This window comes from Pelophylax lessonae (assembly GCF_965119305.1).
Source record: "Pelophylax lessonae genome assembly, chromosome: 1".
NCBI classification, from domain to species: Eukaryota; Metazoa; Chordata; class Amphibia; order Anura; family Ranidae; genus Pelophylax; species Pelophylax lessonae.
This window is the reverse complement of record NC_138768.1, coordinates 761281818-761306572: the sequence shown is the minus strand read 5'-3', so window position 1 is coordinate 761306572 and position 24755 is coordinate 761281818. Positions and strand designations below refer to the sequence as shown.

The 24755-nt window shown below is 39.0% G+C and overlaps 1 protein-coding gene across 1 annotated transcript in view; it reads right to left on the bottom strand.

Moving 5' to 3' along the window:
- ARAP2 (ArfGAP with RhoGAP domain, ankyrin repeat and PH domain 2) overlaps nt 1-24755 on the bottom strand; it is a 570354-nt gene that overhangs the window by 179028 nt on the left and 366571 nt on the right. The window contains exons 18-20 of the mRNA XM_082248393.1: nt 19842-20040; nt 15917-15980; nt 11188-11351 (exon numbers count right to left, since the gene is read on the bottom strand). Coding sequence (XP_082104519.1) covers nt 11188-11351; nt 15917-15980; nt 19842-20040 — 427 coding nt within the window. The remainder of the gene's footprint in view (nt 1-11187; nt 11352-15916; nt 15981-19841; nt 20041-24755) is intronic.

The following is a 24755-nucleotide window of genomic DNA, read 5'->3' as shown; positions in this document are numbered from 1 at the left end:
ATACTGAAGTATGTTTGACAAAAAGAAACAATTTAGGTTCATAAATTATTACTTCTTATCCAATACAGACTGCAACAAAAAAAAAACATGTACTGTATCTATATAGAGCTTTTTAGAAAGGCAAGTATACACAATAGTGTCTGGAAGTCATTAAAGTTTGCCTTTGATGATAAAAATGAAAAATATGCCATTCTTGCCTTGTTTTTAAAGAATGCAGACTTCAGTTCTGTTTCCAAGATCTTTGTTTTATTATCTATTAAAGCGTATCAAAACTCACAAACAAAAATCGAATACATTGCAGCTTACCATACTTTAGATGTGGTGGCTGCGTTTGTTTTATTTTGTCTTTTCTTTTGGTGATCCTGTCAGCAACATACTTTCTGTTCTAGGGCAAAAACCTGTACTCACTGTACTGTGACTACTGACACCCTATGACTGTACTACAGAACACATCCCTCTCTGCTCTTCTCCATTACTTAGAGGGAAAGGCTTTATAGCACACATCGATTCCTAGAAATAATGTAACTGATAAGCATACCACAGGGGCAGCTTGTACAGGAAGTTATTAGCTCACTCAGGCAGATTTATCTTGCACTTATTTAACAGATATAAACAAATAAATACATGCTTTCAATGGTATATTTAAAAGGGAGCAAAAAAGGGAAGTTCCTTTTAAGATGTACAGTATGTACACTTCAAGCTGCTTACTTTGAAAAAGTACACATGGCATTCAGATATTCATAATTTACTGGCTGCTTGCCTATTCCAAGTTTGTGACTTAGTAGGTGGTAATGCTACCAGAATGGTAGTCCCTGAACCTGCACCTTTGAAAACATGTCAGCTCTAGCAGCTACCATATTTCTATCATTACCCATCAATCTAAAGTAGAACTCCTGTCATTTTTTGTTTTGCTAGTGCCCCTTGTTAACATTTTAACAGAATCTGACAATGGAATAATAGCAATACTGATTTTCCACTAAATACTCCCTGTTGTCTGTAAATCATATTACTACTTAAAGCGGAGTTCCACCCTGGATTTTTTTTTTTTTTTTTTAATACCCCCGGGACAGTCAGGGCTAGTGCATTCCACAATGGCTAGCCTCTGATCTGTCCCGGGTTGCACTTACCTGCAAGACGAAATACTTACCTTGCAAACGTCTTGTCCAGCGCTGCCATCTCAGATGTGGGCAGCTTGAAGCCAGCGCGTCCTCTTCGGCGTCTTCTTCCGCCTTCTTTGGTCCCACGATGCTCTGCGCCGGCCCCGACGTCACTTCCGGGTCGCGCGCGTCACCCCTCCACAGCTTCTGGGCATGCCCAGAAGCTGTTTAGAAGGGGATGACGCGCGCGACCCGGAACTGACGTCGGGGCCGGTGCAGGCGCAATGATTCCTGGGAGCTATGACGTCCAGCTCCCAGGAATCATTGCAGAGCCAGGAAGTGACGACGGGCCGCGGCCGAGGAAGGAGGAAGAAGGAAGTAAGGTAAGTATATTTTCTTCGCTACGAGGTAAGTAAAAAAAAAAAAAATATGCGATTATCCATTTCTTTTTCAGGTGACCCGGAGCGAGAAGATGGAGGTAAGTATAAAAATAGGGTGGAACTCCACTTTAAAGAGGTTCTTCACCTTGTTTAAAAAAAATAAAAATAAAAGTCAGCAGCTACAAATACTGTAGCTGCTGACTTTTCTAAAAGGACGTATACCTGCCCAGGGATCCAGCGCCATCCTTACCTGAGCCAGTTCTTCACCAGTCTTTGGGTTCCCATCATCGGCATGTTAACTGTGGGAAGCTGAATGTGACTCCTTGCGGCTTCACAGCCAGCCTCCACCTGCGCATGCGTGAGCCACGCTTATCTTTGTGATTGGTCCTGACATGTCCCAGAAGGTTGCAGGAGGGGTGGGTGGGGGTTTGGGGGGTAGGGGCACTTCTGATGGCAATGTTTAGGCGATCCAACTGGAAGTGAGAGAGGGTACTTGTTAAACCAGGTACCTGCCCCCCCCCCCATAAAAAAGTCACAAAAGTAGGGGGGGGGGGAATCAAAGGAATTAGTTCCTTTAAATGTGCTTTAAATAGCCCCATTTTCTCTGTCAGAAACAGTAAACACCAACTATTTGAAACATATTGGGGTAGACTTACTAAAGGAGCTGAGACTGTTTTCTCATTTTGCAAACTGAAACCTGGTTCACATCAGTGCAATTTGTCATGCGATATGACACCTCTAAATCGCATGACAATCACACCCCATTGCTGTAAATAAAACCATTCAAATAGCTGCGACTTGCGCTAAAATAGCGCCATTTCAAACATAGAAGTATAGAAAAGTGACAACAGAAAAAAGACAGATTAGTCCATTAGGTCTGCTAAGTCTATCTATCTATCTATCTATCTATCTATCTATCTATCTATCTATCTATCTATCTATCTATCTATCTATCTATCTATCTATCTATCTATCTATCTATCTATCTATCTATATATATATTGTTTTTTTTTCATTAACTTTTTTGGCGGAGTATAGATCTAAAGTGGGGAAAATAAATATTTGACCTTCTGCCCACTTACAAAGAAATGTTTGCCCACTTACAAAGAAATGAAGGGTCTATAAATTTTTATCATAGGTGTATTTAAATGATAAAAAACAGAATATCAACCAAAAATGCAGAAAAACACATGATACAAATGTTATAAATTGAGTTGCAGTTCAGTGAGTAAAATAAGTATTTGATCCCCAAGCAAAATATGACTTAGTACTTGGTGGAGAAACCCTTGTTGGCAAGCACAGAGGTAAAACGTTTCCTGTTGTTGGTGACTAGGTTTGCACACATCTTAGGAGGGATTTTGTTCCACTCTTTTTTTACAGATCTTCTCTGAATCCTTAGGGTTTCTTGGCTGCCACTTGGCAATTCAAAGTTTTGGCTCCCTCCATTTATTTTCTATAGGATTAGGGTCTGGAGACTGGCTAGTCCACTCCATGACCTTAATGTGCTTCTTCTTGAGCCGCTCCTTTGTTGCCTTGGCGGTATGTTTTGGGTCATTGTAATGCTAAAAGACCAATCCATGACCCAACTTCAGTGTTCTGGCTGAGGGAAGAAGGTTCTCATCCAAGATTTTACAATACATGGACCTGTCCATTGGGCTCTCAATTGCAGCAAAGTCAATCTGTACCTTTATCAGAGAAACAGCCCCAAAGCATAATGTTTTCACCTCCATGTTTGACTGTAGGGATGGTGTTCTTAGGGTCATAGTCAGCATTGTTCTTCCTCCAAACACGGCAAGTCCTCCTCCTCAAGAAGGCACATGTACAGTCATGCCAATGAACAACTAAATGATTCAGAGAAGGATTGGGAGGACGTGCTGTGGTCAGATGAGGCCAAAATTTAGTTCTGTGGTATTAACTCGACTCTCCGTGTTAGGAGGAAGAAAAATGCTGACTATGAACCTAAGAACACCATCCCTACAGTCAAGCACTGAGGTGCTAATATCATTCTTTGGGGCTGTTTCTCAGCTAAAGGTACAGGCCTGAATTTGCCACATTGAGGGGCCAATGGACAGGGCCATGTATTGTAAAATGTTGGATGAGAACCTTCTTCTCTCAGCCAAAACACTAAAGATGGGTCCTGGATAGGGATGAAGCCCTAAAACACAATAAATGCCCCTAAAAAGTTCCTAGGGTTCTGGGTCATGCCCCAGGGACTATTAATCACACAAAAAAAGTTCTTAAAAATTGTCATTTTTTATAGAGAGACAATTATTGCAAAAAATAAAAATAATAAAAAAAAAAATAAAAAATAAATAAAAAAAAAAATTATTTTGATTTAGTGTCTGGGTGGTCTAAAAAGTGTACCTGTGAAGTTTCAGCTCTGTAGCATGTCCAGAACCAGAAAAAAAAGATTGTTTGTATTAGGTCACTTATAGAACAGGGATATGGCTCCCCTATTTTCACACCTTGCCGGTTTTGTAGCAAGCGTTTTTTTGGGCATTTTTTGGGGGACTTTGGAGGCCGGCAAAACATCTGAACTTCTGTGTAGGGGTATATATACATACACCTATGTCTGTATATATACACATACACATATATAGGTGTGAAAATAGCAGAACACTATGCTTGCGCTAATGAAATAATGAACACCAATATGTCTCCGCTCCTATCACACCTATATATGTGTATGTGTAAAAATACATATAAGTGTGTGTGTATATATAACCCTATACAGAAGTTCAGATGTTTTGCCTGCCTCCAAAGACCCAAAAAAAATGCCCAAAAAAAAGGCAGCTACAAAAACGCCCAGGTGTGTTTTTGCAGCTGGCGTTTTTTTTGGGCATTTTTTTGGGGTCTTTGGAGGCAGGCAAAACATCTGAACTTCTGTATAGGGGTATATATACACACACACTTATATGTATTTATACACATACACACATATAGGTGTGATAGCAGAGAAGCCATATGGGTGTTAATTATTTCATTAGCGCAAGCATAGGTTTCTGCTACTTTCACACCTATATATGTGTATGTGTATATATACATACATGTGTGTGTGTGTATATACCCCTACACAGAAGTTAAGATGTTTTGCCTGCCTTCAAAGACCCACAAAAAATGCCCAAAAAAATGCCTGCGCCAAAAAAAATGCCCAGGTGTGTTGTTGCAGGCGTTTATTTGGGCATTTTTTGTGGGTCTTTGGAGGCAGGCAAAACATCTTAACTTCTCTATAGGGGTATATAGACACACACACTTATATGTATATATGCACATACACATATATAGGTGTGAAAGTAGCAGAACACTATACTTGCGCTAATGAAATAATTAACACCAATAGTTCTACGCTCCTATCATAACCTATATATGTGTATGTGTAAAATACATATAAGTGTGTGTGTATATATACCCCTATACAGAAGTTCAGATGTTTTGCCTGCCTCCAAAGACCCCAAAAAAATGCCCAAAAAAACCCTGCAATAAAACACCTGGGCGTTTTTTTTGGCGCAGGCGTTTTTTTGGGCATTTTTTATGGTGTCTTTGGAGGCAGGCAAAACATCTGAACTTCTCTATAGGTGTATACAGTATATACACACACTTATATGTATATATACACATACACAAATATAGGTGTGATAGGAGCGGAGACATATGCCTGTTAATTATTTTATTAGCGCAAGCATAGTGTTCTGCTACTTTCACACCTATGTATGTGTAGGTGTATATATACATACATGTGTGTGTATATATACCCCTATACAGAAGTTCAGATGTTTTGCCTGCCTCCAAAGACCCACAAAAAATGCCCAAAAAAATGCCTGCGCCAAAAACAAATGCCCAGGTGTGTTGTTGCAGGCGTTTTTTTTTGGGCATTTTTTGTGGGTCTTTGGAGGCAGGCAAAACATCTGAACTTCTGTATAGGGGTATATATACACAAACACTTATATGTATTTTACACATACACATATATAGGTGTGATAGGAGCGGAGACATGTTGGTGTTCATTATTTCATTAGCGCAAGTATAGTGTACTGCTCCTTTCACACCTATATATGTGTATGTGTATATATACAGACATGGGTGTCTGTATATATACCCCTACACAGAAGTTCAGATGTCATGCCTGACTCCAAACATCTCAAAAAAGCACAATAAACGCCTGCAGCAAAAAGCAGGCTGACCGGCGAGAAGCCATATCCCTGTTCTGAAAGTGACCTAAGAGAAACAATCTTTTCTCTATAGCGGTCACCCTGATATGGAAGGGTTTTGTCACCCTTCCATAGCAGTCAGAGTCAGTTAACCCTACACTACACTATGGTCCCCTTACACTTAAAACTTTCCCTGCAGAAACTAGATTATCAAAACTAACTAAAGTGGAAAATAGCACCCTAACTACACTAGATATCCCTTTCCTCACACTAAAAATTGCTAAATGACACTTTGTAGCAGAAGTAACAGAACTGCTTCCACTTTCTTCCATGTCCCTGTATTACAATGCTAGGAATTTGGCGGGGGCTATCTTATATACTGGGGGGCGTATTCACTAATGATTGGGCTATGGACCCCCTAGTCACTCCAATCACATTCCTAGCATTCTCCTGCCCCCTCAATTGGCTTTTACTGATGGTTTTGGTCCAATCACGGGCTTTTAAAGCCCATTTCCTGTACCATTGCATTTTGGTTGGTTCTGGTTGCCAAATTCCGAACTTTTTCAGCAAAAAGTTCGGAATTTGGCCGAACCTCGAACAGCCAATGTTCGGGTCAAACCGATGGTCGACCCGAACCGTTCGATCATCCCTAGTCCTGGATGGGTCTTCTAGCATGACAATGATCCACAACATACCAACAAAGCAACAAAGGAGTGGCTCAAGAAGAGGAACATTATGGTCATGGAGCGACCTAGTCAGTCTCAGACCTTAATCCTATAGAAAATTTAAGGAGGGAACTGAAACTTTGAGTTGCCAAGCGACAGCCAAGAAACCTTAAGGATTTAAGAGTGGACCAAAATCCCTATTGGGATGTGTTTAAACCTGGTCACCAACTACAAGAAACTACTTATCTCTGTACTTGCCAACAAGGGTTTCTCCACCAGGTACTAAGTAATGTTTTGCTTGGGGATCAAACACTTATTTTACTCGCTGAACTGCAACTTAATTTTATAGCTTTGTGTTTTGTGTTTTTTCAGAATTTTTGGTTGATATTCTGTTTCTATCTTTTAAAATACACCTATGATATAAATTATAGACCCTTAATTTTTTTGTAAGTGGGCAAACTTACAAATCTGCATGGGATCAAATAATTATTTTCCCCACTGTATTTTTGTCCCAGCATGTTTGAAGCCATTTACTGTTGACCTACACAATACCTCTGCTGGAAGTTTATTCCAACCATCAACTACCATTTCAGTAAAAAAAATACTTTCTAAGATGTGTTTTGAACTTTCCTCCGGTTAGTTTGAGGTCATGTCCACGTGTTCTTGATTTTGGTTTTATATTGAAAAAACTGCTCTCCTGAACCTTATTTACCCCCTGGATGTATTTAAAGGTTTTAATCATGTCTCCCCTTTCCCTTTTTTTCTTCAGACTGTACATAAAAAGTTACTGAAGTCGCTCTAAATATGTTTTCTCCCCTAGACCCTCTAACCATTTTTTTATTACCCATCTCTGGACTCTTTCTTTCTTATCAATAACTTTTTGTAAGTGAGGTCTCCAGAACTGGACACAGTATTCTAAATGAGGTCTCACTAAAGATCTATATTGGGAAATCAGGACCTCCTTCCTCCTGTTGATGATCCCTCTAGTGATGTATCCTAGAATTCTATTCCCTTTTCCCACTGTCTGGTCACACTATTTGCTCCTTTTGCAATCATCTGTACCCCCAAATCTTTTTTCCTCTTTAGTACTGGCCAACACTGTACCCCCCAATGTTGTAATCTCTCAAGGGATTAATTTTCCCTATGTGCATTATTTTACACTTAGAAACATTGAACTGGAGTTTCCACTGCTTTGATCAATCTTGCAGCGATGCCGAATCATGATCAATGTTACAGAAACCTCCAAGGATATCATCCCAATTACACACCTTTGTATCATCAGCAAAAAGACACGCCTTACCCAACAAACCTTTAGTTATATAACTTACATATAGATTAAAGAGAACAGGACCAAGTACAGAGCTTTGTGGTACACCACTAGTGACTGGTCTCTGTTCCAAGTGAACCCCATTTACAACCACACTCTGGTATCTATTCTTTAGGCCAACTGCATATCTACTAAACCACTCAAGGGTTAAGTCCTAGCTTGTACAACTTTTGTATTAGATAATTATGTGGAACTGTATCAAATGCCTTTTTGAAATCAAGATATGCTATATCCACAGCACCACCCTGGTCCAAAACATTAAAATATAGTCAAAAAAATTGAATCAGATTAGTGTTGACATGATCTGCCCTTAGTAAAGCCACCCTGCTTTCAGTCCTGCACATTTTGTATATTTTTAAGTAATCAATGATCCTTCTTTTCAGGAGTGATTTCCTTAACCACTTCTGGACCGAAAGGATTTGCCCCCTTAATGACCAGGCCATATTTTGGGATTTGGCACTATGTTATTTTAACGGACAATTGCACGGTCATGCACTGTATCTAAATAAAATTGATGTCCTTTTTTACCCACAAATGGAGAATTCTTTTGGTGGTATTTGATCACCTCTGCTATTTAAATTTTTTGCGCTATCAACAAAAATAGAGCGACAATTCTGAAGAAAAAAAAACAATAATTTTCACATTCTGCTATATAACATTCCCAAAAAAAAAAAATACAATTAAAAATTAAAATTTCTTAACATTTTAGGCCAATTTATTTTCTGCTACATATTTTTGGTAAAAAAAATCGCAATAAGTGTATTTTGATTGCTTTGCGCAAAAGTTATCGCGTCTACTAACTACGGGAAAGATTTATGTCATTTTTATTATTTATTTATTTTTTTTACTAGTAGTGGCGGTGATCTGCAATTTTGTGCGGGACTGCAACATTGCGGCAGACAGATCGGACCCCTAACTGACATTTTTCACACTTTTGGGTGTACCAGTGACATTACTTTTTTTATCAGTGCTAAAAATTTGCACTGTTACTGTAATAATGCCATTTGCAGGGAAGTGGTTAACCCAGGAGCAATCAAAGAGTTAAATGTGTACCTAGGGGCGTGTTTCCAACTGTATGGGGGCGGGGCTTGTGAAATGATCACAGAGACCCGTGATCCTATATAGAAGGATCACAGGCATTTTGTGATCATTCCAGAGAGAAGAACGGCCAGCTGTGTTTTTTCTCTCTCAGCGGCGAATGATCGCAGGTGTCAGGCCACAATCGGAGCCACCTGTTCTGTGCATCGGAGTCCTCGCTGCTGAGTGGGGGCGGGAGCGGCAGACGTGCGACCAACGTATACCTATGGCGGTTTGCGCAGGAGGGCCAGCCTGCCGCAGTGTAACTGCAGCGGGCAGTCCTTAAGTGGTTAACTTGTCTGCAACTGATCCTAAACTCACTGACCTGTAATTGCCAGCCTATACCTTGCTGCCCTCCTTACGGATATGTACAATGTTAGCTGTCCACCAGTCATTGGGAATGTCTCCTGTTATAAGAGATTGATTAACCTCCCTGGCGGTATGATTCTTTCAGATTTTAGGTGCTGAAAGCGGTACCATTATTTTGCATGTAATTCTTAAGAATGAGCAGCCCAAACAAACTATTTACATATGATTTTTTTTTTTTAATGTGCGTTCTTATTTATAACATCTCGGGTATGATAAAGTTTGAAACACAAAATCATAAATTATAATATAATAAATAACTATAAATAAGTTAAAGTATATATATATACTGTATATATACACATATATACACATATATATATATATATATATATATATACAGTACGTATATATATGTATATATATAGATATATATATATATATATACATAAAAAGTACAGTAAAACTGCAGAAAAGGGCACTGGGGGCAAACTAATGTGAATTTATTTTATTTTGTAATGTATCAGTGTGTTTGGTGTGTTTTATTTTTGAATTTGCTGCTGGTTGCACCCCCCTGCGAACGTCACGTCGCAGGAGACGCGAGCCGGGGCACACAGAGCATTGGGAGGAAGATCCGCCGCTGCTCACCACCGGGATACATCGCTCGATCCCGGTGACAAGGTAAGTAACCCCTCTACCAGGATCCAGTGATCTTCCTAGCGGTACCCCGAGTGTGGCTCAGGGTTACCGCTTTTGGCACTGAAATTTAACCCCGAGCCACACTCGGGAATACCGCTAGGAAGGTTAAAAAGATCAGTTATTGGTCAAACAACTATTCCTTAAAGTTGTCCCTGGGATATATATCATCAGGGCCCATTGCTTTATTAAGCTTGAACCAAGCCAGTTCCTTTGCCTCCTCTGTCTCCAGAAATCCTAAAAATGAACAGCCATTACTAGAACCAATAGGATTCCCCAACGTATTATTGATAGTACAATTTATTTCTGTGAAGATTGAAGAGAATTAATTGTTTAAATGTTTTGCTACATCCAGGTCTCCCTCAACAAAAGCGTTGTGCCCAGTTTTCATTTTAGTTATCTCATTGTATTTTCCCTTCCCTAATGTACCTAAAAAAGGCTTTATCTCCTTTCTTAATAGATTTAGCAATTTCCTTCTCTGTCTGTGGTTTGGCAGCACCAATAATGTGTTTGGCCTCCTTTTGTCTATTTTTATACTCTTCTCAGTCAGCTACACCTCCTGTTTCCTTGAATCTTCTATATGCTGTTTTTTTTTTTTCCTTTGCTATTCTACTATCCTTTACTAGCCTATTCACCTCTGTAGTGAACCATATCATTTATTTTCTTTCATTTTTTCTTCCTAACTTGCCTGACATATAGTCTAGTTGCCTCCAGGATGGTAGACTTTACCAGTGCCCACTGATTTCTTGTCGTGTTTTATTATAATACAAAACTGTCTTATATGGCTGTATATCTACTGAAATATCAGCTTTATTCATCAGCTTTTTTGCAGATTACTGTATAGCAAATCCAATGTTTCGCTTGTTTCCACTTTGTTGCAACTGCCATACACTTGTATGAACCACAAAATAGGATAATCTTTCTTCCCATTATTACTATTTGTATTTTTGTATCTAAAATGTACTTGGATGATGACATGGTCCTAGCGTTTAAAGCTCAACTCTGGACAGGAACAGATACAGATGGACCATAACAGAAACACTGCTCTTTAGACCTTCTAGCATGCAGTACTTCTCTCCAAAGACTGCTAAGAATTGCACTATGCAACCCCTTTTAATTGAATATGGCAATGGCTTAAATTAATTACATTTGTGAAAATGAGAAGGAACAAGCTAACTAAATAAATCACTGCACAATGCTATAAGGATAAACACCAAAAGTAATATATCTTCTATCATCATTTCTTTATTAGGGTGAATTCTGATTGGTGGCTATAGGTTAGTTTACATTTTGTATTGTTTCTATATTAAGCTTTTAGGCCTCCTAGCAAAGTAAAAAAGCATTCATAAATGAATTAATGCAGAAGCGATATTAAACATTTTTCCCTACTGACTGAAATTTATATATTTAAATACACATATTTCAACAAGCTCACAAATAACTAATGTCATTCAAAAACAATCTGCTGAACATAAACTCTGTATTACCTACCATACTGCGTAACAAATGCCATGCAGCTGTTCACAATAATAGGAATGTTGTTTTTGCAGAGCTGCTGATCCTGTAGCGCATTACCATCTGTACCTGCTGCTTTTTCAATTGCACAACGCCAGACCATGAAATCCAGTACTGTATGTCCATGGATGTATAATGTCCTACACATTAGAAAAAATAAGTTAAGAAAATGCATTCAAAAGGCACAATTTTAGATAAAAGTTAAATTTTATTTTATAGAATACTGTATGTAAGCAAACACAAAGTAGGCTCTAATAGTAGCTACCCTAAAGGAGTTTTCAAAAACAGATTCAATTTATTGCTTTACAAAATATTAATCTACCACACCCACACGATCTCATAAGGAAAAAACCTTTTTACCCAGACCAAGAGCCCGAATTTAAGATATCCTTCACTCCTACCTTCAATTAAAAACTGGGAATCTGCCTCAAAAATAATGGAATTCTAAAAGCGGTTACATATTTTATTTAAAGCAATTTTTAATTTTAGTTCTAATTAACTAGGGGATATACTGTAATATTATTCTTCAGAATATGTTACGTTATTCTTTCAGGATTGTACAAATTTGATAGATGAGGATATCTGTTCATTTCTGCGTGGAGTCTGTGCAGTGTATTGTTCAAGGTAGCCATTGTCAAAGTCCACCATCCTTGTGCCTCCTCTTAAAACACTTTTTCTGTGGGAAAAAGTGTTTTAAGTAAAATATAACACAAAAGCACAAAAAAAAGGTTTTAATAATGTCCTGGAACTGGAGAAAGGATGTGCTGGAACTGGAGAAAGTCCAGAGAAGGGCAACAAAAATAATTAGGGGAATGGAGGACATCAGCTATGAGGAAAGACTACAAGCACTGAACCTATTCTCTCTGGAGAAGAGACGACTGAGGGGGGATATGATATCAATGTACAAATACTGTACTGGCAACCCTAGCATATGGAAAAACCTATTCAGAGAAAGGAAATACAATAAGACACGTGGCCACTCACTAAGACTAGAGGAAAGGCGGTTTAACCTTAAAATACGCAGGGGGTTCTTCACTGTAAGAGCAGTAAGGATGTGGAATTCTCTTCCGCAAACAGTCGTATAAGCAGGGAGCATCGATAGTTTCAAGAAACTATTAGATGGGCACCTTAAAGACCACAACATACAGGGGTATACAATGTACGGTTAACAGCAAACACACGCACACATCATAGGTTGAACTGGATGGACTGGTGTCTTTTTTCAACCTCACTAACTATGTAACTATGTAACTATGTAACTATGTCCCTGCAATGTAATCCACATCAATCATGACATCCATCAATCTAATCCTTCTTAAACATGATTTTATTCCAGCCACACTTGTCTAACTGACAGATTCCCAGACAGATCTTAGCCTCTGCTATGATGGAGGTGGGGGAGGAGAGAGAGCATTATATAGGCACGGTTAAATGTCAGGGGAAACCTTCTCATTTCTTTGATGCTGGGAACCAGATTCTTCTGATATGTGAGGTTGCATAGGAACTCTAAGCATAGTCTCATAGCTGTATATCTGCAATGAGACATGTTGTCTCAAACTACTAGTATCAGCAGGTTGGTAGTGGGGTTTGGTGATGTCCCTGCACTGGTGTTCACTAAACATCTTACTGATAGTGTAATGACATGAGAAAGCAAAACTATGCTTCTAACAAAATGGTCAACTCCACACAGTAAAGAACAATGCATGCTAATTCAGTAATGTGGGAAAGATCAGCGGCAGGAAGACCACATGAAACACTGGTGACTAGTCTTTTGCTCTTTGCCTGCATATCTTGCAGAGTTCATTGATTCTCAAACTCCTTTATGCTAATTTTCATATCACATTCACAAGAGTTTTAGTCATATTTTCTATGTGTTTGGCCCAGCAGTAAAACAGATCATGTGCCTTCCTAGTAAGAGCTCAATTTAACAAATGAAGTTCCAGTCCCATATGCCTACATATTCAACCAGCCTGTCAGAGCTCCATGCTGATTAAAAAATCAGTTACCAAAGATAAAATAAAAATTGTTTATGAATTTCATAAACACACTTTGTGAGAATAAAATAGTTAAAAGAATACAAAAATGATGAAAAACAGTATTATTTTCTCATAGATCCACAGTAACCTTGTAATAGAAGAGCCATTGCCTGTAAATGAATAAGCATTGCTGAGAAATCACAGTCAAAGAGCCCCTGACATGCCATAAATACAAGTCCTGCCACCCATTCTGTAGTAAATTAATCACTTGGAAAGTTAGTGGTTAGAGCTGTCTTCCTGCCTCTAGTCTTGAGTTATTGTTATTGCATGGTCTAAATAAAATTATTGCAGAGCCTTGTATATAAAACAGCAGTTTCACATTTACCTCATTTAACAGAACCTTTGATTAGTTTGAAAAGAAAGTTATTCAGCTGTTGAGATATTACTCAGATGTATTGTCTGCCTAGGATATCAGTAAAGTTCCACTCAGTTGCTTCTGCAACACAAACTGGCATTGCTTAAAAGCATTATTTTATTAAGCTTTTTCTTTTTCATTTGATTTGCTTTGGCTTTTTTATTAGTTTCTTTTCATTTATTTTAATGTTTTATTAAAGTGATTTACTTCACTATGCTAAGTTCAAAGTTCACCATCCTCATTCAATCATGATTCATCACAATCTATTTGCATAGTCATTCCCACTAAAATAAATAGGTAAAGATGTATACTTTATTAAAACTCTATACACATACACTTACAAATAGCTTTTCTCTACAGATTTATATTTGTGTACTGAATTAACAGCAATACAAATTGAACTCTTGAACCAATTCCACAATAATATACTAATTTATTAAAGTAGTCAAAAGACTTTAGAATTAAGACACAGATAGCGCAGCAAAAGAAAATCCCTTATACATGCATGGAGTGTATGTATAGTCAAATTTTTTTCTGTTTTGGTCATTTTATTTTTTTAATAATTTATTTATTTTTGGTGTCTGTTTCCTACTGGGGAAATTTTTCTCCACTTCTTCTCCAGAAGACAAAAAAGGAAATGAACATTTCCTTAAAGTGAGGAAAGTACCCCTTTTGTCATCAAATTATGTATCCCCATTGGATAAATAGTTCTCAAATTCTGTATTTTCCCTCACTTTCAATATTGTGGACAATGGCCTCCAGGAAATTCACCAACAGACGGGGTGAATTCCCCATAGACAGCAATAAACAAAAAACTTGTCAGAGGGTCTAACCCTTTCCCAACCTTTTAAAAAAAATACCTTTAAATACACAAGAAATCAGAAACTCTCGAAATTTACTGTTCAAAGCAAACTAGATATCCCTAGTCATTTAGAAGACTACATTTAGAAAATAAAACATATAATTGCTGCGCTAAAATATAATAAAAATAAGTATGCGAAAAGCAGCCAACACAAATCTTTGGAACAGAAAGATCAATAATAATAGAAATACAAATGTGGCGCTAATCTGGTAGCTAAAATCAAAGAAATGTCCTTGATATGCGTGGATGAAAAAGCAACAGTTCAAATTCTTTCTCGTGCATCAACAAAAAACTTCACAAAGAAGGGAAGAAATGTGAAGATCCTCAGCAAGGGAAACCATCACCAGGCACCCGCACACACTGATCCTTACCAGATCACATTGACCCTCATCACAAAGGTCGAAAAACGCCCATGGTACAAGCACTGGAAAGCCGGGATCATTCACTCCTCCTCCTATGAAATCTTCCACCAAGCGGACAGTCCTTAGGTCCTTTTCATATATGGTAAACTTCACTACGTTCACCTTGGACTGGACAGTACAGTGCCACCCCCCTTTCGCTCTATGCTCCACGATAGGGTTGCCACCTCATTCCTTTAATTCGTCCTGGATTAAAGGAATGAGGTGGCAACCCTATCGTGGAGCATAGAGCGAAAGGGGGGTGGCACTGTACTGTCCAGTCCAAGGTGAACGTAGTGAAGTTTACCATATATGAAAAGGACCTAAGGACTGTCCGCTTGGTGGAAGATTTCATAGGAGGAGGAGTGAATGATCCCGGCTTTCCAGTGCTTGTACCATGGGCGTTTTTCGACCTTTGTGATGAGGGTCAATGTGATCTGGTAAGGATCAGTGTGTGCGGGTGCCTGGTGGTGGTTTCCCTTGCTGAGGATCTTCACATTTCTTCCCTTCTTTGTGAAGTTTTTTGTTGATGCACGAGAAAGAATTTGAACTGTTGCTTTTTCATCCACGCATATCAAGGACATTTCTTTGATTTTAGCTACCAGATTAGCACCACATTTGTATTTCTACATTTAGAAAATAACTGGAAAGTTTTACAATATTGTGGAAGGTAAAATGGGAAACTATCTCACTGCTAAAAGAAAAAATGAATAGGATATAGACTAAGTTTAACAGGGGTGGACCAAACTTAGGTTGAATATGTGGGCACTAGATTAAGAAAAATTAAAAACCAGAATTGTGTACCAATCCCAGATTAAATGACTGCTCTGCTCACATTTGAAAAATTGCTTAATAAATGTATAATGACCGCATTTTTTTAGTGAGGGAGATACATAAGAAAAATGTTTGCCCACGGTGAGTGTTCCTCAAAAATTAAAAATCAAAAATCACTTTTCTTATCACAGGTAGATTGCCTTTCAGGAGAAGGAGGAAAAGGGGAGGGGGATGAAAAGAAAATATCTGAGTATCAGAACATAAACTTAAGAATTCCTACCTTCCATTTTCAACCAGCAACAAAACATTCCTCTTCTCTTCATTTTCAACAGATGACATTTTTGCTAGAATAGAATACATAGAATGCACATTTAAACACTTTTTGTGTAACAGCTTTAGTATTATTTTGGTAGCTATATTTCAGAAATGGTTTTACTGATAACAGTTAACATAGTAAAAATCACCTAAATAAATAATTTCTAGGTTACTAATATCTGTATATCCTCACATTTCTATGTGCAGACATGTCCTACCCTGCATTAAGAGAGGTTTATCCATAAATAAGAAATATTGGTGGTAAATTGTAAAACTGTATACAGTTCTCCATTCATTTAATTTTGGTAGGAACCTTATTCTTTCTTATGACCAGTAATGGGTGTACCACACCCAAATCCACCAATTAGCTGTGGGCAATAACACCCTTATGAGTTCCAAGGCTGCTACCATGCCAGAAGATCCATGGGCACACAAGCTCTGTTTAGCCATGGGCAATGGAAAGGATTTGCTTTTGGAAAAAGCTTTTTAGCTTCAAATACAGCAGCATCCTTGGAGCCTTACAGGTATTTACAATATTACAAAATACCTTCTGATAGGGGCTTGTGACTGACCAGCATAGGTCGCTGCCCATAGGGTCAATTTTATGAAGTACAGCATTAACTCATCTTCACAAACCACATACCATTGCTGCAAAAACTTCACTCCAGCATTTTATTTATTTAATACAATATTTATTCTGATAGGGGCTTGTGACTGACCAGCATAGGTCGCTGCCCATAGGGTCAATTTTATGAAGTACAGCATTAACTCATCTTCACAAACCACATACCATTGCTGCAAAAACTTCACTCCAGCATTTTATTTATTTAATACAATATTTATTTATTGAAATGCAGAGCACAATTTGGAGCCTCCACTGTGCTCCCTATATAATGCTGCAAAGAATGTTCATATACAGTATCTCACAAAAGTGAGTATACCCCTCACATTTTTGTAAATATTTTATTATATCTTTCCATGTGACAACACTGAAGAAATGAAACTTTGCTACAATGTAAAGTAGTGAGTGTAAAGCTTGTATAACAGTGTGAATTTGCTGCCCCCTCAAAATAACTCAACACACAGCCATTAATGTCTAAACTACTGGCAACAAAAGTGAACATGTCAAAATTGGGCCCAATTTGCCATTTTCCCTCCCCAGTGCCATGTGGCTCGTTACAAGGTCTCTGGCGTGAATGGGGAGCAGGTGTGTTAAATTTGGTGTTATCGCTCTCACTCTCTCATACTGGTCACTGGAATTTCAACATAGCACTTCATAGCAAGGAACTTTCTGAGGATCTGACAAAAAGAAGTGTTGCTCTACATAAAGATGGTCTAGGCTATAAGAGGATTGCCAAGACCCCGAAACTCAGCTTCAGCACGGTGGCGGCAACCATACAGCGGTTTAACAGTACAGATTCCACGCAGAGCAGGTCTCGCCATGGTGGACCAAAGAAGTTGAGTGCACGTGCTCAGCATCATATCCAGAGGTTGTCTTTGGAAAATACAGGTATGAGTGCTGCCAGCATTTCTGAAGAGGTTAAAGGGGTGGGGGGTCAGCCTGTCGGTGCTTAGACCGTACACCGCACACTGCATCAAATTGGTCTCCATGGCTATCATCTCAGAAGGAAGCCTCTTCCAAAGATGATGCACAAGAAAGCCTGCAAGCAGTTTGCTAAAGACAAGCAGACTAAGGACATGGATTACTGGAACCATGTCCTGTGGTCCGATGAGACCAATATAAACATATTTGATTCAGTTGGTGTCAAGCGTGTGGTGGCAACCAGGTGAGGAGTACAAAGACAAGTGTGTCTTGCCTACAATCAAGCATGGTAGTGGGAGTGTCATGGTCTGGGGCTGCATAAGTGCTTCTGGCATTGAGGAACTATGGCTCATTGAGGGAACCATGAATGGCAACATGTACTGTGACATACTAAAGGAGAGCATGATCCACTCCCTTTGGAGACTGGGCCACAGGGCAGTATTCCAACATGATAACGACCCAAAACACACCTCCAAGATGATTACTGCCTTGCTAAAGAAGCTGACAGTAAAGGTGATGGACTGGCCAAGCATGTTTCTAGACCTAAACCCTATTGAGCATCTGTGGGGCATCCTCAAACGGAAGGTGGAGGAGCGCAAGGTCTCTAAAATCCACCAGCTCCATGATGTCCTCATGGAGGAGTGGAAGAAGACTCCAGTGGCAACCTGTGAAGCTCTGGTGAACTCCATGCTCAAGAGCGTTAGGGCAATGCTGGAAAATAATGATGGCCACACAACATATTGACACTTTCGGCCCAATTTGGACATTTTAACTTAGGGGTGTACTCACTTTTGTTGCCAGTGATTTAGACATTAATTGTTGAGTTATTTTGAGGGGACAGTACATTTATACTGTTATACAAGCTGTACATTCACTACTTTACATTGTAGCAAAGTGTAATTTCTTCAGTGTTGTCACATGAAAAGATATAATAAAATATTTACAAAAACGTGAGGGGTGTACTCACTTTTGTGAGATACTGTATAAAAAGAGAGCTGTGGCATGACCTTCAAAAGGTCACATGTTTTTCCTCTTTAAAGCCTTTTTTTAATGCAGAAATGCATCTGTGCTTGCATCAAAATCCCAAAGCAAGCAAAGAGCAAAACACATTTTTGAAGCATGCAGCAATACTTTATGATATGAAAGAGGAGCCTTTTTAACTCTTAAAGGGAACTTTTACTGTTGCTAAACAGACCCTGTCACTAATTGGTGCACCTTAACATGCAATGTGTATTAATAGCATTGAGAGGAATATAAGAGAAGTATGGACCTAAATATAACAAACATTTATATTCCCCTAAGGGGATGCAGCATTGCTCTGATGCTGCATCAGTCCCTTGCCGGCTCTGCAGCTAGAACTGAGTGATCAAACACTGCAGCTCTCTGCTCTGCCCCTCCAGTACTCACTGAAGCACTGGGCTGTGGTGGGGGAGGAGGTGCTGCCTTAGGCTCGCTGAGAGGCTGAGCAAGCTGCCGGTCCAGGCTTCTGGATTTTTTCAGAGCCTGGACCAGCTTTTTAACCTCAGCCAACAGTGGCTGGAAATGGGTCACTGGACTGCAGAACAAACTGCACGCCTGTGAATTACAGGAGAAGTACAGCCAAAAAAAACTTTGGCTATACTTCTCCTTTAAAAAAAAAAAAAAAAAACCCAACCTGCAGCAGAAATGTAAATTCATTTACAAGGCATATAACTAATAAATTATACAACAACATTGACACTTACAGGTGTGTCTGAAAGATAGCACTTCAGCCACTTGCAGTGCTACACTTGCGTTTTCCCAATGTTGTTGAAATGCTGTGGATAGAGTGTAGGTTTGGGGGAATCCGAATGCAGCAACTGTACTCCCAAAAATAATTTTTCAGTAAACTTACAATACAGATAGCGCTGCTGACCGGCAAGAAGGGTTTCTACAGCCAATATTGTCTGGCCAAGAACATAAAAATGCCTTATAACAGGCAGCAAATGTCATCAAGAAATATCTTTAGTGTAAGAACAAGAAATCCTGGAGGTAACGGTTTGGCCCCCACAGAGCCCTGATCTCAACATCATCAAGTCTGTCTGGAATTACATGAAGAAACAGAAGGATTTGAGGCAACCTACATCTGCAGAAGATCTGTGGTTAGTTCTGAGATGTTCGGAATAACCTTCCTGCTGTAGTTCCTTCAAAAAGCATTCCCTATTTACAGCATTTTTTTTACATCTGCCTACAACCTTTGCACAGTACTGTACATATATATATATATATATATATATATATATATATATATATATATATTTATTTTTGTCTATAATATATACATGCCTAGATGAACGATATAACCAAATTCTAAATTGTATTGGCTTACTAAGTTCCTGTAGTTTTTTCAGTTGTATGGGATCTCTTTGAACATTTTCTTGATTGTGACTATAATGCAGAGAGTTTTTTTCCAAGGCAAACCATCCTTCTTTCCATTCCATAAGAGTATATGAATCCTTATAATATAAAAATCCGATAACATCAAACTCTATTTCTACTAAGGACCCGTTCACAGTAGGCACAAAGCTCTGCAAAAAAAAAAAAAAATAGCCAATGAAAAGGAAAAGGATCATTCTGATATTCTGAACAGATACACAGCAAAGCTTGGCAAATAATGGTATACATCAGCATTTTTCAAAGCCGTCCTCCTATCCAACCATGGATGAGCAAAACAGAGTTTTCCTTTCCCCAAAGGTTTGTTGAAAATCAGGAGGTTTTGTCAAAATCAACTAATTTTGGCAGCCAAAAGGAAGGTGATAATAAAGTGATTTTTGTGGTTTTTTTCTTCAAAATAAATTTTTATTGAATTTTGTACAACGGGTACAGAGAAATGCATTCAACGTGTGTATATCACATAAACAACAAGGTATACGTTATAAGGTTAGATGTGAAAAAGGAAAAGGAAAAAAACAACAATCAATTATCATTCCAAATAATTCAAGGTCCCCAGTGTTTATTATGCATTGGAAGAGAGTGGGAGCACAGTGCCAGTTATTTTTCAAATTCAAATGTAAGTTTAAGGGATGTTATTACCTCGGAGAGGTTTGGTGCCTCTGTGCATTTCCACCTTCTAGTGATATTAGCTCTAGCACCCAGCAGGATGTGGGCTACAACCCACCTGGCCTTGACTGGTAAGAGATCTATATCTAGGGTGAGGAGGGCTAAAGCCGGGTTTGGCTTGATTGGAGTCCCTGATATTGAGAGATGAGGCCAAAAACCTGATTCCAGAAACTAGTTAGGTTTTTGCAGGACCATAGAATATGATACGATTTTTGTGTTTTTTTTAAGGGTGCAATAGTCTTTAAAGTTACCCTGTCAATATTGGGTAATTTGTATTAAGTTAACTCACCCATAAAACAAGTATGGATATACTTACCTTTCTGGAAAACTGTATATTTAAATATGCTGATTATTTGCTACTCAGCCACTGCAAGTATTTGACTGGTTAGATGGGTTAAATACTTGCTGCTCCTGCTGCATGCTGTAGTCCCCCCTGCTGCCTCATATGTCCTGTTCTGAGGAGCAGCAGTCAATGGGGGACCAAGTATTCAACACATTTGGAAGTGTAGAATATCTTAAGCAGCTGGGGAACAGACAAGCAGTGGCTTTTCAATACATAGGCCACCTTAAAGGTAATTATATTCATGCTTCTTTTAAAGGTGAGCTACTGAGGAAAAGTTAATCTGTGGTGACAGGGCCACTTTAAATTGCTAATTAAGGTTAGGAAATTTTTTAACTACATTTCTAACATCCCTTTATTAGTATCATTATTTTATTTTAAGAAACAGCAGAAAAAGTAAAAAAAAAAATAAAAATGATGATGATTTTACACAAATAACATTCAATAACATTCAAGTTACATTAAAAAATAAATAAATAAATAAATAAATAAATAAAAGAACACTGAAAAAAAAAAAAACTAAACAACCTTAAAAATCTTCCTGCACACAAACAAAACCACCCCCCTACATCTGGATTCATCTTATTGAACATTTGCTATTGTTAAAACGGATTCGCTGCTTCATCACTTTTTGACTGTCCTAAATATTTAAGGAGAATCACACAAATTCAGAAAGACAGACAACTAGGTTTCAATAATTTTTTGATTCTCTGTAGATCCTATGAATCAGAATAAAAACATTTTGGAGAATTAAAATATTTGCATTACACTGTGGTTGGCACTAAAACTGGAGCGTGCAAAATTTGGTGCAGCTCTGAAAAGGCCCCAATAAGTTAGAGTTTTTTTTGTCAAAGTTTGAACAAGCCTAAGGCCCCTTTCACACAGGGGGACCATTCAGATCCACCTGTTCGTTTTTTTGGCGGATCTGAACGGTTCCCCCATGCATTCCTAAGGGGCATCGGATGTCAGCGGAGACATGTCCGCTGACATCCGACCCGATCCATCAAATCTGGACGGATGGAAACCCTATTTTCCATCCGTCCAGCGGATGGGATCGGATTCCCCCATAGAGATGCATGGGGAACTGAGAGCTGTGTCTCCGCACACAGCACGGAGACACAGCTGTCGTCCTTCTGCTCAGCGGGGGATCGGCGGCTCAATCCCCCGCTGAGAAAACTGAATCCGTCCGACGGACGGATACTGTGAAAGGGGCCTTAGTTAGAAGTTGATTGGCTATCATGTACAGCTGCAGCAGATTTTGTATTCTCCAGTTTTAGTAAATCAACCTCCTAGATTCACTGAACTGTCTGAATTTGTTCATGCTCTTATAATAAACAAGCATATATCCAAAAGCACCCACACCACTATGAACCCTTACTATGAACCTTTATTAGACTCCTCTGTTAAAAACTATTATACACTCCCAAAGTGTGTGAATCTCACAATAATTGTGCAGCTGCTGTTTGTGATCCTTCTGGAAACCAGAAGGTTACCAGAAAAGTAACATGAAAAACCTATATATAGCAACTGGTACTTTCTAGCCTTACATACACACATTTGATGTAACTACTGTATCATCAGTCTGTTGTGTCAGCTTTCTGTCTCTATCACCATTTTCCAGGCTAATAGGCAAGGGATCATCAAACAAACTGCATGGGGGGGGGGGGGGGGTGTCTGGTCATTGCTTTGGGGAACATATAACAAAGCAGAAAAAAAAGAAAAAAGTTCTGTCTGGTAGGAAAAAGCAATTTTAATAATGCTTAACCTAAAAAATGCAAAAATCCTTTAACCCCTTGGTACTGACACCATGATTGGCTGTCACAATGATCAGAAAGCTTCCAATCGATGTTTCCGTTAGCCGCTGTTAACTGTGGTGGAAGCACGCAGGATGCACACTCTCGGCACTGCTGTATTTACAGTCTAGTATGCAAATATGCAGCAGCTCGATGTAAAGGCCCACCTGCTGAGAAGCCACACATTTGCACACTGTCACTGCCAAGAGGGTAAATAATACTTACAATAATTTACTAAGAAGGAAAAATGCTGCTTAAATTGCTGTAAAATGACAACTGCCAGCTCTGTTTGTAAACACAGAGGCCATAGATTCCCCTTATACTAGATGTGTCGGGAATAGATGTTAATTGGGGACCTTCACACAAAAAAACAGCATGTGTTGACCCCTAAAAAAACACACCAAACCCTTATCTTTGATGAAGGTATGGTATGGATGTCAAGGGGGACCCCACACAGACCCAAACATGTGCTGCACCCTCATGAACCATACCAGGTCACATGCCTTGAATATGAGGAGGTACTTTGCCACAGAGGTCCCAATGTTTCTAACTTGGTTATTGTGAGGGGTCTGCTGGTTGGAGGCTTGCCAGACACTTGATGTCCCTAACTATGTGAATGAGTAAAGGGTACAATAAAAAGTAAAAAGTACACTTACACAGATTTTGACAAATCCTTTATTAAAAAATAATACGTCCCACACTGTCATTTACATTGTACAGCAATGATGATTCACTTCATTCACAATTATTATTATTATTTTTATTATACAAAATGTATCCAGTGCCAACAGTTTGTACAGCACTTTACAACATTCGGGTAAACAATACAGTTACAATACAATTCAATACAGGAGGAATTAGAGGGCCCTGCTCATTAGAGCTTACAATCTAAAAGGGAGGGTCAATTGATACAAAAGGTAATAACTGTGTGGGATGAGCTCATGAAGAAAATGAAAGTACAGTTGTGTTGGGTAGAGGCAGAATAGGCTTCTCTGAAGAGTAACATTTTCAGGGATTGCCTTAAAGTGGATAGAGTTGGAGATAGTCGGACAGACTGGGGTAAAGAATTCTAAAGAATGGGAGAGGCTCGGGAGATGGTGAGCATAGGATGAGGTTACAAGGGAGCTAGAGAGCAGGAAGTCTTGGGAGGAATGAAGAGAAAAATGTAGTTTGTATTTTGAGACTAGGTTAGTGATGTAGCTGGGGGCCAAGTTGTGGGTGGCTTTGTAAGTTATTGATAGTATTTTGAGCCATTGGAGGGATTGACAGACATGGGTAGCAGACGCTGAGCGGTTTGTAAGGTGGATGAATTTGGCAGCAGCATTCATGATGAACTGAATAGGGGATAGTCGAATTTAAAGTAAGCCAATGAGGAGGAACTCTTAGAACAATGAACGACGCCTACCAAAAGATTCAAATCTTGCTGCCCTATGGACATATCCATTCCCACCTCTGACTTAAGTAAACAACGTGGCATGATCTCTTGGGTGACATGATTGACTAAATACGGCACGGTCATTGTTATTGCCCATTTTTAGTCAGTTATGACATGCCATCTCTGCCCTTTTGTTTATATGACTGGAGAATTCCCAAGTGGTAAATTAATGGGGTTGGGTAAATGACAGGAAGGAACCTGTCATATAAAATATAGGTAGAAATATTGCTAATATATATGACTTTGGGCTCCTACAAAATGAGCAAAAAGTCCAATGTTCCGATAAGATTCAGTCTGAAACTGTGTTAGGATAGAAGCTTAAAGTGATTGTAAAGTCTCGTTTTAAAAAAAAAAACAAAAAAAACAAACATGTTATACTTACCTCCTCTGTGCAGTTGGTTTTGCACAGAGCAGCCTGGATCCTCCTCTTCTCGGGTCCCTCGTTGCTGCTCCTGGCCCTATCGAGTGCCCCACAGCAAGCAACTTGCTATGGGGGCACCCAAGCCAAGCTGCAGCTCCGTGTGTCCATTCAGACATGGAGCTGCTATTTGGCCCCACCCTCTCTCTCCTGATTGGCTCACTGACTTTGATTGACAGCCGTGGGAGCTAATGGCG